Raw genomic sequence first — 19,584 nt, 5'->3', positions numbered from 1 at the left:
ATTTTTTTTTTTTTTTAAATCAAAGAAACTTGTTGCCGCAGGCTCCATTCCACATCCATGAGCCTGCATCGCTGAACCCCAGCCGCCCCAGTGAGGGCAAGCAATGCGACAACAACCACAGACTCTGGCACAAAGGTTTTTATACTTCTTTACAAACAAAACCATCTATATGATCATCTATTGATCATGATCAAATAGATTTTCAGATTCAAGGATCTATTGGTGAACAATACAGCTCTCTCATCTTTTTGAATGGGAAAACTTGCAGAATCTGTCACCCAAATGTTTTTTTTGCCCTGCTGTCTCTGCTTTCACTCTATTCTGTAACAACTTTTCAAATAAAAAACATACATTCCAAAAGTTTGATCACTTTCCTAACCATGTCTCACAACTTGTCTATAGGGTTCATGTTCGGTCCAATATTAGCTGTGCACTAAATATAATTTTGTAACTGCATTACACATGAAGAATCTTTATTGTCTCATTTAGATTATTTAACAATTTAAATTCAGCCATGTAACTTCTACACTGTTCAGGGTTACAGGCATTGAAGGTGGGGTCCATCCTGGATAGATTGCTAGTCCATCACAGAACCAAACACTGACTCCTAAGAGACTATTTAGAGTCACCAATCCACCATGAAGTGTGTATTTAGACAAAGCTGGAGAAAACCCACACATGCACATGGAGAACATGCAAACTCCACTCAGAAATAACCCAGTCAGTGTTTAAACCAGGATGATCTTGCTCTGAGGTGCTAACAGCACCACCACAGCCCCAAATATAAAAGCTATGAAAAACAGAATGAGAGAATTCTTACCGCTCTGTCTCAGCAAGGGTTGGTCACTGCCTTTTTATGTAAAAAGAGGAAATTCTTTAGGGAGAAAAATAAGACATTCAACAAGAATTGTAGCAAGTACTGCAGAAATTAAAAGGGTAAGTAGAAAATTGCTGGTGTTGACCTTTCAGCATATCCCATCAGGGGTCGCCACAGCAAATCAGCTTTCACTGATCCACACATTTGGATCGGCAGAGAGTTTTACGTCAGATGCTCTTTCTGAGACAAAACATGTATTTTATCTGGGCTGTAGACCTGCTCAGGGACTCATAGTAAGACAGAAGCGTGAGGGGTCTTGCCTAAAGACCCACACTGGAATGAGCTCATCGCACTCCCTGGGAGTTGAATGCTGATCTCCCATGAGCCACTCGTGCAGGCAGCCAACTGAGGAATCCAGCCACCATGTAGAAAATTACTGTTAGTTATTTTAAATGTGTTTTTAAAAGGAGTTGTACCATTTAAAATAAAATGAAATATTGACTATTATATTTGAAAATGCATTAAAATAAATCACAATTCTTGGATTCATATTCATTTTAAGCATTTAAATGTGTTTCATTTGAACAGATCTTAGTATCTAAGATTCAAACCTTCTTCCTAAATGTGCACATTTCTTTGGTTAAGTGGAGAACCACGCAGTTTAAAACAATATGATTATAGTAATGGGGTTCTTCCATGACATTTATTTTTGTCAAAATATGGAACAAATACACTCAGTACACACACAAAGTCGTCTATATTCTGCTTTCCCCACCAATGTTAATGAGATTTTTTTTAATTCATGTTTACATTTATTTTTTATGACATCATTCATATTAGGTAAATTTTGTTTACAGGGAGAATGAACACTCATGCCACTTAAAAATAAAAGTGAAACCATGTTTCTGTCAAACTCCAGAATGTTTGACTTTCTTAACCCTAAATTTTGGGTTACAAACCAATGAAGCTTTTATCCTGAATGAAACTGAACTGAAAGTCAGAGGGTAGAAAATGATGAATTGAGCTTAAATTCACTGGAGAAAAAGAAATGAATCCCTGTTGAATGAGTTATATAGCAATTCCATATGATAGATAGACACTCTCCGGCCACTTTATTAGGTACACCTTGCTTGAATCGAGTAGGACCTCCTTCAGCCTTCAGAACTGCCTTAATCTTTGGTGGCTGAGATTCAACAAACATTCCTCAGAGAGTTTGGTCCATATTGACATGAAAGCATCACACAGTTGCTGCAGATTTATCAGCTGCACATCCACGATGCCGATCTCCATTTCATCCCAAAGGTGATCTATTGGGTTAAGAACTGTGGAAGTCATTAGAGTCCAGTGAACTCATTATCATGTTCAAGAAACCAGTCTGAGATGATTCCAGCTTTATGGCATGAAGCATCATCCTGCTGAAAGTAGCATCAGAAGATGGTTCACTGTGGTCATAAAGAGATGGACATGGTCAGCCACAATAATCAGGTAGATTGTGGTGTTGTAACGATGTTCAGCTGGTACTAAAGAGCCTAAAATAGTCAAGAATATATTCCTCTAACGTTTCACCACCATCCTGAACCATTGATACAAGGCAGGATGGATACATAGTTTCATGTTGTTGATGCCAAATTCTGATCATAGCATCTGAATGTTGCAGCAGAAATAGAGACTCATGAGACCAGACGTTTTTCTAATCTTCTGTTGTCTGATTTTGGTGAGTCTGGGTTAACGGTAGTCTCAGTTTGTGTGTTCTTCTGCTGCTGCAGTCCATCTGCCTCAAGGTTGGACATGTTGTGCGTTCAGAGATGTTCTTCTGCAGACCTCGGCTGTAACCAGTGAGTTTCCATCAGTTAGGACCAGTCTGACCATTCTCCTCTGACCTCCGACATTAAGCATTTCCACCCATAGAACTGCTGTTCACTGGATATTTTCCCTTTTTCTGACCATTCTCTGTAAACCCAAGATGGTTGTGAAAATCCCAGTAGATCATCAGTTCCTGAAATACTCAGTCCAGCCTGTCTGCCACCAACAACCATGCCACATTTAAAGTCCCCTCAATCGCTCCATTCGGATGCTCGGTTTGAACTGCAGCAGATTGTCTTGAGCATCCCTAAATGTGCTTTGTTGCTGCCATGAGATTGGCTGATTAGAAATTTGCTTTATTGACCAAGTGAGAGTACATTTTCTTTAGTTTTTTTACTGTTTCCATCTCAGCAAAAAACTACTCTCATACCATCAGATTTATAATTTTTTTGTGTTCTTTTAAGTATTTATTTTTAACTATTTCTGTATTTATGCTAAGCCAGCATACGGAGAAGCAGCACTAAAGCCTCTGCCATGAAAAATCTCATATTGAGGTTTAACAAAATCCTGCAGAAAGTGTTTTTGGGGTTTGCATCTGAAATAATTTATTTAGCAGACTTTCAAAGGGGGACATATAACACAGCTGGACGTCCTTCAAAATAAACACATCTTTCTGCCATTGAAGAACATCAGCTGCTCCAAATGGAACCAAACCAAAGCTGGAGTAGTTGCAGACTTGTAATGATTCAGTCCCTTCAGTGATTCATCAATCTGAAAGTCTGCCTCAACTCCAGGGAGCAACTCCGAGAAGAGCTCCTTGAATTTTCCTCCCCAGCAGTCCGGACATGCAGGGAGGGGTGCAGAGCGCACGTTCCACCTTGGCTTCTATGGCAACCCCGATAGATTGGCTCCGTCAATATTCACGTTAATGAAAAGCAGGGGGCTTTATGGATGAATGATGTCAGAGATGCATGCGCGCTGCTGTTTGTTCACCTTGCGCTGAGAGAGAGTCAGATCTTTCGGGGGGAGGTGGTGGGGAGGATGCTTTGTCATTGAGGAGCTCAGCAGCATCAGCAGCAGCAGCAGGCACGTCCGACGCTCAGCGCGCTGCATCCTGATGCGCCCCCGGCTGTCTCTGAGCTTACCTGGATTTATATTCGTTTTTTTGGTTGACTTCTCCTTTTTCTTCCATTGATTGCTGCGTGTTGTTGACTCATCCCAATGTTTGATCCGGAGGTGTCAGAGAAGACAGGACCCGTCCTGCGGATGCGCCGTCTCTGCTGCACCCCAACTGTATGAAATCCATGATTCACCCCCCTGTTTTCATGGGCTCTTACTAAATATTCTGTTGGGTTTTTCCTTGCGCACAATGGAGAGATTCCAGTCTTCCATGCGCAAAAGGCTGTACAGTTTGCCGCAAAACATTGTGCAAAAACCCTTTGTGAGTGACAGTGAAGGAGACAGGGATGACAAGGACGCCAAAAGGAAAAGTATTCGACTAAAACAACTGTCCTCCCCGTCTCCCGCCAGCAGTTGCAGGAGCTTTGAGGAGGCCAGGAGCGAGGACTTGGACAGAGACGTGGCGGTCAAGCCCAACTTGAACGGGGACTGTCGCTTCTTCAGGGGCAGCATCTCCTCCATCACCGGCCGCCACCACCATCCCGGCTCGGATTCGGCCGAGCAGCGGCGCCTCCTCCCGGAGGCTGACGCGGGGGTCCGAGAGAGTTTCCCCGGGGAGCGCGGCCCCGGAGCCCAGCAGCTGGCCGGCGCGGCGGGGCCGCCCTCACTCTTTGACCAGTCAAGTTTCATCAAGTTGGAGGGTCAAGTGGAGCAGATCATACCGGAGGATGACCGCCTGTACCAGGCTGGCTTCATGCACCGGCAGTTTGGCGCGATGCTCCAACCGGGAGTCAACAAGTTCTCCCTGCGGATGCTGGGGAGTGAGAGGGCCGTGGAGCACGAGAGGGAGCGCGTAAAGTCTGCAGGCTTCTGGATAATCCACCCCTACAGTGATTTTAGGTAATTGAAGCAAAAACACAGTGATCCTGTTACACACTTCTGGTGAAAGGGGAAAACATGATCATAATGATTCATCCTGAACAGTCTTAAACCATTGTGGATTATTTTGAGGTTGCAACATGATCATCATGCATGTTTCATAAGCTGATGGGCTGCACACTTTGACTCCTGAGCATCATTATTTATTTGGAGACAGGCAAACATTTGATGCACAAAAGACTCACGCAAATCCTCTTACATCTTGGTTGTCATTGTGCTTTTAAAACACATATGCAGAGTATAAACCCTCTTTCTGCTGCAGCATCATAATGATCCAAACCACCAATTTTCTGTGCATTTAAAAAAAAATGTTATCCCCCATGGATCAGTCTATAATTGTCTAATTTACTCTCCAGTTCTTGTTTGCACACTGCATGCAGACCGGATGTGTATCACCACCAAGGGATTTTCGTGACATATAACCTTGAGGCTCACTGTCATGGTATTGTACCCTGATGTGTGTCACTGCAGTTTTTTTCTCTCCCCCCACTCATCTGAATTACACTTTTTTTATGATTTCAAAGAGGGCAGGGGATTACAGAAAGTGCAGGAGGGGGGTTGGAAATGGGGTAATCAAAATAGGGTAACATGACCATTCAAGATATTAGAAGCACACATCAGTGGAGATTATTACAACACAATTAGTCTAATGGAGCAGAAATGGTGTGGATGGGGAGGGGACGCAGCACAAAACGCTGGATGGGGGAGCGACAGAGGGAGGGGATTGAAATGGAAATGATGATGTGAGGAATCAGGCTGTCCAGCTGTTAACTCTGCGGTTGAGGTACGAGGTGTCATCGCTTGGTGCTTAGTTGGAGTCACACTTTGAGCTGGGCCAGGGTTTTAGTGCAAAGTGCGTGGTTCTTTGGGTGAATGCTTTATCCTGCACATCTCATTTTAAGTTGCAGCACTAAAGATTATTCAGGGATTTGACTTCTCTTTGTCTTTTTGGGATGGGGGCTGGAATGTGACACGCACCTCTTCTTCTTCTTCTGTTAAACCTTTTCCAGCATGACCTCTGCAGCCCCCTGATGTGAAAGCTCTGTGCTAGCAGGAGCAGACATACTGAACTGGCATGCTGTGTAAATATGGTTAATATGATTGCTGGTGGACCTGAGCCACAGTACAGGTGTGTGTTAAGCCACTGAGCTGCATGCAGGCTGTTGTGCTTCAGCTGCACTCTGGCAGCAAGAGATAAGTATCTCTAGTACAAATGCGATCCCTTTTTTCAGCTGTCCTGATTGATCTAAGCTTCTTTGACCATTTTAAGCCTTGTTGCGTTCACTTTGCTTGTATCTCCCCTCTCTTTGTGCTTTTGTGCATCTTTAGTCGTCCTGTGACCCAAATAGTGAGGAATTCGTCCAGTTCACCGGAAAAGACCTTCTGCTGGCGCCAAATCAGAGTTACCTGTTGTTGGCAGGTGTGCACGGCCAGCTTAAAGAGCCCTCAGCATTGTCTGCAATTGACGGCGCTAATGCACTGTCCCTCGCAGACCTTTAATTTTATTTATTTATTTATGCGTTTGGCCCAGCTGTTCCAGTGTTCTGCAGGACTGTGAGTGCAGAGCGGTGTAATGCTAACTACTCAACATCTGGCTGGATGGGAGCTGACTTCTGTGGATGACATGGATTCTCAGGAGATAACGGTTGATTTAGCCAGAGTGGGAACATGCAATTAAGAGCAGTGTGTCAGAGCACAGACAACAGGCAGATGTTGAGAGAAATGCAAATGCTTTGTTTGGCAGAGAACAACAGAAAGCTGATTAGAACAAATGGCCACCCCGCTCTCACCGGTTTCTCTATTTATTTATTTATCTATTTTTCTCTCTTGATGCTCCCTGTTGCTGCTCGGGTGTTAGTAACTGCACGAGGTACAAATGTAGGATGACTAACCTCTTCACTGCCCCTCAACTTCAAAACAACACACTGCATCCACATGTTTATCTATTGTACAAATATACAGCGAAAGTTCCATTTGTAATATGAGCTTTGTTAGGATTTCACTTTGAGGGGGCATTTTCCAGTCATTGTTCAATTACCATATAAACTACATTTTTAAAGCTTCTTTAATTTAATTTAATTTAATTTAATTTAATTTAATTTAATTTAATTTAATTTAATTTAATTTAATTTAATTTAATTTAATTTAATTTATTTTAATTTAATTTAATTTTAATTTTAATTCTAATTCTAATTTAATTTAATTTAATTTAACATAACTTAACTTCATTTATTTTAATTAAATTAAAGTTGATTTGATTTTAATTTTTGTTTAGTTTTGTTTCATTCAATTTTTTTGTTTTGATTGTTTTTTAATTTATTTTAATTTAATTTCATTTGATTTGATTTTAATTTGTTTTGTTTTATTTTGTTTGGTTTAGTTTAGTTTAGTTTTGATGTATTTTTTATTTAATTTAATTTTGTTTGTTTTTCATTTATTTTATTTTGTTTTTTATATTTTATTTCATTTTTTATTGAATTTTTAATTTTATTTTTTAATTAAAACAATAACAAATATTACAGAAAAAAAGCCTATAGATTTAATAAAATACATTAATCGTCTTTAACAAAATTATTTTTTTGCTAATTTCATATTCAGCCAGTTTCACATAAAATTAATAAAATATTTTCACTAAAAACGACAAGAGTAAAGCAGTTTTGTCCTTCATGGCATCACAGCAGTCTAGACATCGTTGGTAAGGCTGCATATTTCCATTCAAAAGTGAACTTTTGCTGCTTTTCCTAATCTGAGTTTTTTTCTGATTGGAATTACAAATCCATAAAGCATCGAGGGTTCAGTGTCAGGGGTCTAAGCAGGGTTCATTGTGATGCATGTGTCTGTGCAGAGCGGTTCCTTTTCCTGTGCTTGAGCTGCATGTTCAGGCTTCTGCTTAATCAATGGACTGACGGATCTCTGAAAGTGACCTAATTTCAGGCAGGCTCTTGTATGTGACCGAACTATCCTCCTGATTCACAGTGAAGTTAAACTTGGCACTTTAACATTTTACCTACAACATCTACACTGTAAGAAAATAGACCCCTAGAAATGAGTCAAAATTTTTACCTCATTGAAAGATTTTCTTTAAAAAAGCATTTAAAAAGCTGCAAGTGGGGTAAGAAAAATTGTCTTATCAATAATTAGAAAAAAAATTCTGGTTACTAAGACATGATTTCCCAAACTCAGATTATTTTGCTAATTAAAAACTTGCTTGATACATTTTTCTTGCAAAACAGAAAATGAGACATTTTTTAATAAAACAAGGAAATTTATATTTACTAAAGATTCAGTTTTAACTATATCAAGAAGAATCACAATAGATCTCATTTGGATGCTCTTGTTTTTCTTACATGGACTGACCACATTAGGATCAATATTTGTGCTATCACAACGCTACAAAGTGAATGAGAAATTGTGGTAATTTTTCAAGTGTTCGTGAACCTGTTTTGCTTTAAAAAGTTTCCTGTTTTTAAAAGTAAAACCATGATTTTTTTGGTGTTGCTTTTGCCCAATGAGGCGATTGATTTGTGATATTGGTCTATATAAATAAAGTTGAATTGAATTGAAAATCTCTGTTTAACATGCAGTAACAAGTCTGACTTTTTTATCTGAAGTCTGCAAGGACAATTTTTCTGCTCTCTGCTCAGCACTCTTTTACCCAAGAACACGATAGAAGTTTGGATAATAGATCAAGCTTTTATTGCCATCGTAGAAGCAGCTGTTATTCCTCTAAGAACATAAACAATCACACAAATACACATCAATATTTCTATTAGTAATACTATAAAAGTAATACTATATATATTGCAATCAATATCTGTGTATAAAATAAGAATCCCTGATCACGTAACAAGAACTCATCACCAGTTTAGCTTTGTCTTTCTTTCATGTTAATACAATTATTTAACAAGTGATTTGCTTGTTGTCAAATTATGAAAAAAATGGGATATTGGCAGTAAAAAATATAGTTTTTTACTCTTCTGGACCTTTATCTTTTTCAAAATTAAGTTATAGAAAAATTAACTTCCATTTGGCACACCAAAAAGAATGGAAATATACATTAATGCAATTTAAAAGCAATATTAAAAGGATCAGACAATAAATTAGACAAAAAAAATATTTTGAGCACGATATTTATGCAGAGCATGTAGTGATTATAGAGAAACATTTAACAAAAAAAAAATATTACAGATTTTTTTTTTTTTTTTTTTGCTTGTTTCTTAAAACAAACTTCACATCTTGACTTGTGATCAATCACCAGCAATTAAAGACATTGGTTAGTTCTTGTTCTTAAGTTAGCAATTTTATATTACTAAAATGTATTTATTCATTGATGACTTAAAAATAGGATAGTTGTATCTGTAAAGAAACCAATATTTCCACAAGATACTGAAATTGTTTCTTTTGATCAATGATTTCACTATGTTAACGATTCACAGTTTTATATTTAGTGTTTTCATTTTTTGGGTGTTTTCATGTTTTATTGTTCTAATATTTTTATATGAGTTGTAAAGTGATTGTGACTCCCCTGCAAAAAATATATTTTTTTATCTCAATGGTAATATCCTTGTAAAATAAAAATTAATAATAAAAATATTTAAATCCAGTAAAAATATTTGTACCTTTGCTTTAAAAAAAAAAAAAAAAAGTTTGTTTTTCCTGATTTTCTCCACCAACGTGTTTTCTGAAATTTGTACCAACAAACCACCAAATATTTCTATTTCAGTTTGAGAAAACGCTCAAAAAATGTTCCGAAAATGACAGCAGATTGTGTTCCTGAAGTCTCATGTGCGCTTAAGTGTTGTGGCGTCCAAAGTAAATGTCTTTTCTTGACTTTTTTTTTTTTGCTTCCTCATAGTCATGTATGTTTTATTTTATTTATTTATTTATTTATTAATTGAACAGTCTTGGTCATTTAAAAGCAATCTAAACTCACTGGAACCTTGGAAGTGGAAAATCTTGCTCTCAGCTTATTTAGGTATTCTTAGGCTGTGTACACAAAGTGGCTTTGATGTGTTCTATTGATTTTTTTACACCTCGGTAGCTCGCTGACTGTGCTGCACGTTGCTGAAAGTCACTCTTACAGTTTAAATCACAATAGTTTCTGTCTCACAGTTTCTCCAAGATATACATTTATATTTGTGTTATTGACATTTCCAGACATTTGACATAAAGTTTTTCTTTTTCTTCTGTCAGATAACATGTAAGGAAACAAACAACTTCTTATTTTGATGTGTGAATGCTTCTCCTCTGCGGGGTGTTTCAGGTTTTACTGGGACCTGACGATGCTGCTGCTGATGGTGGGAAACCTGGTCATCATCCCCGTGGGCATCACCTTCTTTAAAGACGAGCACACGCCCCCCTGGATCGTCTTCAACGTTGTGTCGGACACTTTCTTCCTCATGGATCTGGTCCTCAACTTCCGCACGGGGATCGTGAAAGAGGACAACACGGAGATCATCCTGGACCCCCAGAAGATCAAGATCAAGTACTTGAAGAGCTGGTTCATGGTGGACTTCATCTCCTCCATCCCCGTCGACTACATCTTCCTCATCGTGGAGACACGCATCGACTCAGACTTTTACAAAACAGCGAGAGCCCTGAGGATCGTCCGCTTCACCAAGATCCTCAGCCTGCTGCGCCTCCTGCGCCTCTCCAGACTCATCCGCTACATCCACCAGTGGGAGGAGGTAGAGGAGGCTGTTGCATCTGTCCTTCCTCATTCAAAATAGGAGCGATATAGATTGATCTGTGCCAGTGAAAGTTAATTTACTCCATGCATAATTCGTGTCTGCTTCTGTTCAAACCATGTGACGCTTCCGCACACGCATTCATCAGCTACTTCCTAAACATGACAGACATTTTCCTGCATTATCATATCTGCATTATGCTCCATCTCATTCAGCCATTATTGTTGCAGATGCTCAGCACTAAAACAGCCTCTGCTGTTCTGTAAAAGATTATCAGTCAGAAGTTCGCTGCGTCCATCAGAGCACATAATGTACATCTCAAATCCTCCAGCTTGAGGGACAGAGAGATTGAAAGTATCATAGGTTTAGTCTGAAAGAGATGTGTTTAATTCTGTCTTTTCCCCTTAATTCAGACAATCTCTGTTGTAGGTTTTCCACATGACGTACGATCTCGCCAGCGCCATGGTGCGCATCATGAACCTGATTGCCATGATGCTGCTGCTGTGCCACTGGGATGGCTGCCTGCAGTTCTTGGTTCCCATGCTGCAGGATTTCCCTGCAGACTGTTGGGTTACCAGAAACAAGATGGTGGTGAGTGTGTTTTGACTGAAATGAAACGCTAATACATCCTTTTCCTGCTCAGCATGTCAGGAAATCATAAAAAAGTTCATCTTTTATAGGGTGAATTCCACCTGAAAACCAAAATGTGTTTTACAAAAATATAGATCCACTTCAACAAAAATGTCATAAGGCTTTCTGAAATTATATCTCACTTTTTTTTTTTTTACCTTTTAAGCACATTTCTCTCAGTTTGATCACACTCTGTTAAAGAAACATCTAATCAGTTGGGCCTTTAAAAAAGTAAAAAACTAAACTGTTCTAACTTTGGGTTTAATTCACAATGAAATAGATGTGTTTTGATTTGTTCAGATGGGACTTTTTTGCTTCTTGGAGATACATGTCCTCCTGACAAGCCTTCCAAACAACCTTCAGACATTTTCTAAAAGCATTTTTGGGCCTGAAATGTTTCCACTGGAGTTATAATCTTTCCCCTGTGTGATGAGGGAAGTGCAGAACACAGTCCCGACTAAATTTATCATTTTAGTTGCTTCTCCAAATGGGTTTCTATGTGTCTCATCTTCTGACAAGCAAACTAATTATAATAAAGTGCTAATGAAAACCAAAGAGAAGATCATTAAGTGCATTGAATAACCAGCTGTTTATTCCTCTAATGCTTGTAGAATCAGGAAAAGTCTTCATTTTTGACACTCTTGTTTTGCGAATTTAGTATTTATGATCCAGTATAAAGTTCCCTATATTGTTTTCTAACTGAGTTGCAAATTTAAAAATTTAAAAATTTCTTAGAAACAAAGTAAACATTTTTGTGGAAAATTTTAGACAAAGGAAAAAAAAGTGTACCACACATAAAACATTTGATTGAATTAACTGTTTTTATTTAAAACCACAATAAATTTGTAGTTTCACAAGCATAAAAAATACTTTGATTTATTCATAAACTTTCCAACTTGAGGAGTATTTTCACAATAAAATGTTAAAAATGTAACTAAACTGTAAAATAATATTTTTTTAAATAAGAAGAAAGAAGTCTTTGCTTTGCTAAACATGCAAAGATTGTTATTATTTCGCTTTTTTGATACAAAAAAAATTACTTTTTTTTGTTTATCTACAGGATTTCATAGCTTTTAGTTTCATACAGTTTCAGGTCAGAGCGTCTCATCATCTGTGCCCATCAAACTTTACTCAGAGATATTTTAAAGAGAGGCTCTTTTTTTGTCCATTTCCAGAACGACACTTGGGGTCAGCAGTACTCCTACGCCCTCTTCAAGGCCATGAGTCACATGCTGTGCATCGGGTACGGCCTGTACCCCCCCATCGGCATGGCTGACGTGTGGCTCACCATCCTCAGCATGATCGTGGGGGCTACCTGCTTCGCCATGTTTGTGGGCCACGCAACAGCGCTCATTCAGTCTCTGGACTCCTCCAGGAGACAGTACCAAGAAAAGGTGGGAGCATGTCTTTTTAAAGTATTTATGTTGATGACTTTAAAACAAGAATCTATAAAAAAAAAAAAAAACACTATTTTTTGTCATGATGTTAATGTTAGACTTTTAGATAGATTTATGAACAATACAATATTATTGAAGGCTGTAATGACCATTTTTAACACATACTAGTGTCCAAAATTGAGTCAATTGGTAAGACAAATTTGACAAAATAAAGCTTTTATTTTTAAAACAGGAAGCGCTTTTATTTTATTTCCATTTTGGTTTTTCTGCATGAATAAAAAACATTTTATTCTAGAGACAGACTGAGGTTAAATCAATCTTTTTATTTTCTTAATATACATATTTTAGAGCGCAGCAGGAAACTCAGGTGTAAAAAAATTGTCTTTCATGGATGCTCATAGAAGGAAATACCCCACATAGGTTGACTTCTCTGATGGTCTGCTGGTAGAGTGCACGGCTGAAGGACACAGGCGTTAATGTCATTAGCTGCTGCCTGCAGAGCACAACTGTATTTGTCAGATGGGGAGAGTCACAGCTTTGCACTGTGGGCAGGTTTCACAGATGGCCTGACAGTTGACTGTTAACATAATGAGATATATTATAGTCCACCTCTGACCTGGCACATCAATCACTTTAATACATTCTATTTTTCACATGACTTTGCATTTTGCTGCGGTCCTGAAGGCCCAGAGCCACAAAAGTTGCAGTTAACACGTGTTTGGCTGTTGGAGCGCTGAGGTTCGGCGCGGTTCGGTTTGACCCTTGTTGTCCTGCGGTTGCAGTATAAACAAGTGGAGCAGTACATGTCGTTCCACAAGCTCCCCGCCGACATGCGACAGAGGATCCACGATTACTACGAGCACCGCTATCAGGGCAAGATGTTTGATGAGGAGAACATCCTGGAGGAGCTGAATGAGCCTCTGCGGGAGGTGAGCTCACATCAGCCACACTATTAATGCAAGATTTATCTTGATTCATAAAAAAATAATAATAATAATAATATACAGACTACAAATAAAACGTAAGCAATAATTTTATTGATTCTTCTGTTTGCTTTTTGCAAATATATAAATAAATCCTTTTTTTAATGATTCACATACAATTAATGATATAATCCAATATGGCCGTCTTACTTTGGATGATAACGTTAATAGTCATGTAATCTGATTAGTTATGGCTGCATGAGGGCAGAGAACTTTATTAACAGAGCACTAAGCTGCTTTTATAATGATTGAAATGTACACATGGAGAAGCTCGGGTGTTCCCAAGCCTCTGCCTTCAGCAAAAAAATAAAAAGTCTACGACTCTTTTCTGTGTCTTCCTCAGGAAATCATCAACTTCAACTGTCGCAAACTGGTGGCCTCCATGCCACTTTTCGCCAACGCCGATCCCAACTTTGTCACCTCCATGCTGACCAAACTTCGCTTTGAGGTCTTCCAGCCGGGAGACTTCATCATCAGAGAGGGAACCAACGGCAAGAAGATGTACTTCATTCAGCATGGCGTCGTCAGCGTTATCACCAAGAACAGCACGGACACCAAGCTGACCGACGGCTCTTATTTTGGAGGTGAATTCTGCGAACTGGCCTGCTGGTCTGCACGGGGCTTGTTTTAATACGTGTGCGAAGGAGCGGTGATTGTAAGATTTGTTTTGATTTACTTTGCATAAGCACTCAGCAGATTAACTTCCCTGACCATTACAGCTTGAAAAAAAAGGTCCTCATCATCTCCTTAAAAGGCCACGGCACTAAGAGGAGCAAATCTCTCTGATTTTTGATTCCATTCCTGTTTAAATCTAAAAAAAAAAATCTCCTTTTGTTATTTTCCTGATTGATCATCTTTGTTTATGTTTTGCAGATTTTAATCAAACGCTTTAGATTAACATTAGAAATCCTGGACTTTGATTGAATTTTCTTCAGCACACAGAATGTATTATTGTCAATACTTAAGTGCTTTCAGAAATCTGTCTTTTTTTCTTGGTTTATATTTTGTTGTTTTGTTTTTTTCTTTTTAATGGCACATTATTTTATTTGTCTGATCTGGCACGGCAGCTGAGGCCAGGACCAACTGTAAGCTGCAGAAATTGCATTAAGTGCTCCATCTGTGGAGTTCAAAGGCATCAGTCCTTCCGTGTCCCATCATCCGACACCATTCCTCACTTTTCTTTGTTGGGTGCAACAAAAAGACACGCATTCAACTGCTGTGCATTACACGTCTTGCATAAGAATGATGAGTTTATTATATAAGACACAACATTAACGATCCGTTTTGAATGCCTGCTGCTAATACCTGCTTCATCAGTTCTTGGCGTCGAATGTTTCTTTTCTTGTAGAAATCTGCCTGCTGACCCGAGGGAGACGCACAGCCAGCGTGCGAGCAGATAACTACTGCAGGCTCTATTCTCTGTCTGTGGACAACTTCAATGAGGTGCTAGAAGAATATCCAATGATGAGGAGGGCCTTTGAGACCGTGGCTTTAGACCGCCTGGACCGCATCGGTGAGTCACCGGGAAAAAAAGTCAAAAGAGAACTTTATAAGAAATGTAAATATGGAAATACTTTTAGTGTTGCAACAATAAATAAAATCTGAAATGAACTAAAATCTCAAATGGAGCATGATACTTGTCCTGTATCAAGACCAGAGAAACCTCCTATAGTCTGCAGCCTTTCATCTACAGGTCTGAAGACACAGAGAGTTTAAATAATTAGGATGACAAAGACCAGACCACCAACAGAACATGACAGGAGGGGCCACTCCATGTCACATTGTGTGGTCTAAAAAAACGTTTCTTTTCTATTCTATTACGTCGTATTACATTATATTACGTTATATTACATTAGATTACATTACAACAGGGGTGTCAAACTCACCTGGGGCCAAAATCCAAAACACACCTTAGGTAGAGAGATGAATAGGATAAACATTTATTGAACAAACTAAAACTAAGTTTTTAAAACTTTAAAAGCGTAACTTTTTAACATAAATATAAATAAAAACAGTATTATTACAGTATTATTTAATATCCTTCCAGAATAAATCAACTTCAGCCTTAAATAACTTTCAATATTTTATTCTCAATAAAAATATATATTGTTAAAATTATACAAGTTAGACATGAGCGCAAGATAACATTGATCCATTAACAATAAAATTACCTGGAGGGCCAGATATAATTACCTGGAGGGCCAGATCCGGCCCCCGGGCCTTGACTTTGACACATGTGCACTACGGTATATTACATCATATCATATTATGTTACATTACATTATTTTCATTATATTATATTATATTATATTATATTATATTATATTATATTATATTACATTATATTATATTATATTATATTAATTATTTTCATAATAAATGCATCTACAACTCAATAACACAGCATGATTTAACCAGTAGTATATGTCTTTGGCCAACAGGGGGCGAGTCCTCTTGGACTTGGAAAATTTAGTAAAAATATTTTAATGATGATTGAAAGTAGCAAAAGCTGGCTAGAAATTTTATTATGATGTCAGGTATCAGAATTACATTTTATTTTAAAGCTAAGGTATTATGTGATTGGTAATTTATCTTTGAGTGACGAATTTCTAGAGGTCCATGTCTCTTTGAACTCTCAGTCGTTTACTTTAGTTTCAGTCATAAAGATGTTTTTTTATTTTGTAATATACATGTATTAAGACAGTTTTAAAATAATTTAAACAAAAAAAATGATGAAAACATCTGTGTTTGAGACATAAATTTCTCTAAAAAATTATCATTTTTTATGATCACAGGAAAGAGGAATTCTATTCTTCAGCATAAAGTTCAGCATCACCAAAGTTCCGGTACACAAAACCTTCAAGAAACAGAGATCATCCAAAGAATCGTGCAACATGACCGCGACATGGCTCAATGCACGCAGCTGATCCAAACCAGCACCGCACAGAGTCTCAATCTCCCCTCTGCTCCTTCATCCCCCACTCCTGTCATCTGGACGCCGCTGATCCAGGCCCCGCTTCAAGCTGCGGCAGCCACCACCCCTCTGGCTCTGGCCTTAGCTCACCACCCTCAGCTGCCCTCTATTCTCTTCCACCATCCTCAAGCTCCAGTTACCGGCTCAGTGAAAGACCACAGCAGTCATTCCAAGAGTGTGCAGGTGGGTTTGAACACATCCAGTGGCTCAGGGGCCAATTCCCCCGCCAGCCCCGCCAACTTTCGCTCCATGGTTGAGAGTTCAACTCTGGAGATCCCCAGGACTCAGTTTCCCCCCATTCCTCCGGTGCCGTTCTCCCTGCCGTCACAGCCCATCTTCACCGGCAGCCTGCAGCCCGCCCCCCCTCTTCCCATCCACCAGCCTCTTTCCTTCCCTCCTCTCTCCGCCTCAGTCTTCCCCATGACCCAGACCACCATCTCCTACACCTGCTCTCCACAGCTCCACCCTCAACCCTTTGCTGGTGCCATGACAGCCCCATCGAATCCCCTGGGTTTACTGCAGCTGGGGGTGCCGGGGAGGCTGCCAGTACGATTCCCAGCTCCCACCATAAGCCCTCTGATCTGCAGCTCTGTGAACCCCATCCTGAGCCAGCTGCAGGCCTCCGTACAGCAAACCGCGGTGAGTCACGACAGAGCCAGCAAGACGTCTGGCGAGGTGCTCCTTCCACATTTTCCCATCATCCCTACCGCTTACTCCTCCGCGGGGTTCCATCAACCTGCCGCTCCGAGTGGAGTGGGAGCGGCAGCCTCCCTGGCCCACCACTCCCTGGTGGGAGTCCAGTCCGCGTTCCTCCCCCAAGTTGTCCCCGAGCACTCGGCCCTCGCCTCCCTGGCACAGTACGGCTCTGCTGAGGCCTCACCTTGCTACACGCCCCCCGTTTATAGCCCCAGCACACAGAGCCCGGTGAGGGGAAGGACTCTACACGTCCCCGACGCCCCCGGCACCACAAGCTGTCTAACTCTTCAGACCTCATGCCCTGCCAGGACGGCCTCTACTCTGAAAGAGTCTCCTGCGGATGTCCTTACTCAGCAAATAAAAACGATCTCAGGCTCTCATAGCTACACACACCAGGAAAGGCCTTTGGCTATGAGTGGCTCCTCAGAGGGGGCAGCAGGACTCTCCGTCCCCTCCACGGCCGTCAACAAACCCTTCACCCTGAGTCACCCTGCTCCGTGGACACATTTGGGCGCCGAGCCCTCTGGCGTTGCCTCTCCGCTGCCCAGATCCCCCGCTGAAATGTTAGAGAGTGAACAGAAGCAGTCCAAACTGCCCTCCAATTTGTGAGTTTCAGCCACACCGTTCTTCATGGAGTCACAGGAATCACCCCATCTTTTGAACCATGCAGGAGGGGATTCAATCAGAGTGAATGAGTTTGAATCATAGACTGATATATTTCTGTTGCACAGAGTATGTAGTCTTTCCATTTACAATCCAAAAGAATCAACTGTTCTATATCCTAACCTCTCTCCCTGATATTTATTTGAAACTCACAGTTTTTACTCACACTTTTAGATACATCAACAACTTTACTGAGTTGAGACTGAAACCAAAAATGACTCTTGCCCTCTGTTTATATCCTTTTCTAAAGTTTGAATGCGGGACCCCTCTTTTCCTTCAGTGATCTGCAGAGGGACAGACTGAGCACTTTAACAGATATGAAGGTCTGAGGATGGAATGTCTTCCAGGATAGCTTTTCAGCAATATTGCACATCCAACGGGGGTCACACAAACAAGATGGAGAAATGAATGTAAATCTGCATTAATGTTTCGGTTTGAACGTGTGCGACAGTTAAAGACAAATGGAATAATGGAGGCCGACCCGTTTCAGACTGGCAATAACTTCCCCTTGAGTGGAGGATCGTGGCCTAAAATAGCAACATATGCAATTATCTGTGTGTTTTTTTATGTGTGTAAATAGTTACTGTCAATTTAAAGCATTTGTGTCAATGATTGAGATTCTGATTTTAGTTAGAACTCAGTAATATAAGGGAAATGACTATTATTATTATTTTTTTAAAAGCAATTGTGGATAATCAAACAACCTAAAAACCAGCAATGCACTGAGGTTGACGTGAATGTTTCTCGCACCAGTCAAAGGGCTAAACGGAGTTACTTGGAGAGGCATTCAACCAGAAACCCCGACGGGTCATTTTGCTGCATATTTACTTCTTTGGTTGTAAAGATTGTAATTTTTGAGCAGTCTCTGCTTCGTGATGCTACGCTGCATCAAGCTGCTGTTTCTAAAAGCACTCTCCATCAGTGTGATGAAATGTCCGTCTGCTGCTGAGCTGTGAGCAACCAGCCATCACTGATGCTTCCCATCCAGTGACTTTCAACCTCCAGTTGCTCGAGTTTGGTTTTTAAACATCCTCCAGTGAAGGAGAAGTCATTTATTCCAGCCGCTCACTGCCAGTAGACTTCAACCATCCTTCATTATCGTTATCCTCCAATCACCTGTCAGTGATGATCTGGGATTGAGTTTAGGTTTAAGTATTTTCATTTTTACACATATTAGGAGAGAAGTTATCCATCTATTAACTAGTTTATTTCTCTATTTGTTGCCTTTATACCAACAGAGATGATTTAATGCCCTGTATGTTAAGCACATATTATTTTAGCTACTGAATTCAATGCAATAAAGTTACATATGCTTTAAGGTGTTTGTCCTGTTTGTTTTTGTTGTTGCTTTTTTCCACCATACTGGTGGAATGGATGCTTGATTGATTGTGAAATGATAATAACACCATGTTGTCACTAAAAACCTTTAAAACGCCTAAAGTAAAAATCAGAAAACGGCTAAGACGAGAATCTGACATTCAAAACAAAACTGCATATAAATATATATTTGATTTGTTGAAGTAAGGGATAATGCCCTGCAAGATGTGCATTATCAGGAATTGCATCCAGTGGTCGCCTCTGTGTTACCGTAATTTCTGATCATGCATTTCTCTTATAATCTGGTCACTTACAAAAGAAATGCGTTTTTAGGTTTGAAGTCCTTTTTTCACAAAAAGTGGAGCGTCGTCATGGTAACGGGTACAGAGCCCACACCAAACTTGCACTGCAGTGGCAAAGGAAAGTGGTATGAACATTGTGAAGAAGCAAACACATTATAAATGGAAAAAACTATAATTTTTAATCTTGTTAGTCTGTTTCTATAGAGACTGTATCAGTTCAAAATGTGCTAAATGGTCTGAGACCAAAACTTATTTGT

At 39.7% G+C, this 19,584-nt stretch overlaps 1 protein-coding gene across 1 annotated transcript; it reads left to right on the top strand.

Annotated features, from left to right (window-relative positions):
• Positions 1-3,251: 3,251 nt before the first annotated feature.
• LOC112152346 (potassium/sodium hyperpolarization-activated cyclic nucleotide-gated channel 3) lies at positions 3,252-18,998 on the top strand. Its single transcript, XM_024281858.2, has 8 exons — positions 3,252-4,639; positions 9,942-10,365; positions 10,795-10,956; positions 12,171-12,389; positions 13,175-13,321; positions 13,719-13,959; positions 14,724-14,888; positions 16,171-18,998. The coding sequence occupies exons 1-8, from the start codon at positions 3,990-3,992 to the stop codon at positions 17,652-17,654; spliced, it is 3,492 nt and encodes a 1,163-aa protein (XP_024137626.1). The 5' UTR covers positions 3,252-3,989; the 3' UTR covers positions 17,655-18,998.
• The last annotated feature ends 586 nt before the right edge of the window (positions 18,999-19,584 follow it).

The sequence above is a fragment of the Oryzias melastigma genome, linkage group LG6 (assembly GCF_002922805.2).
Source record: "Oryzias melastigma strain HK-1 linkage group LG6, ASM292280v2, whole genome shotgun sequence".
Classification (NCBI taxonomy): Eukaryota; Metazoa; Chordata; class Actinopteri; order Beloniformes; family Adrianichthyidae; genus Oryzias; species Oryzias melastigma.
Note: the sequence above shows the minus strand (reverse complement) of the source record. Positions and strands in the feature narration are given on the sequence as shown.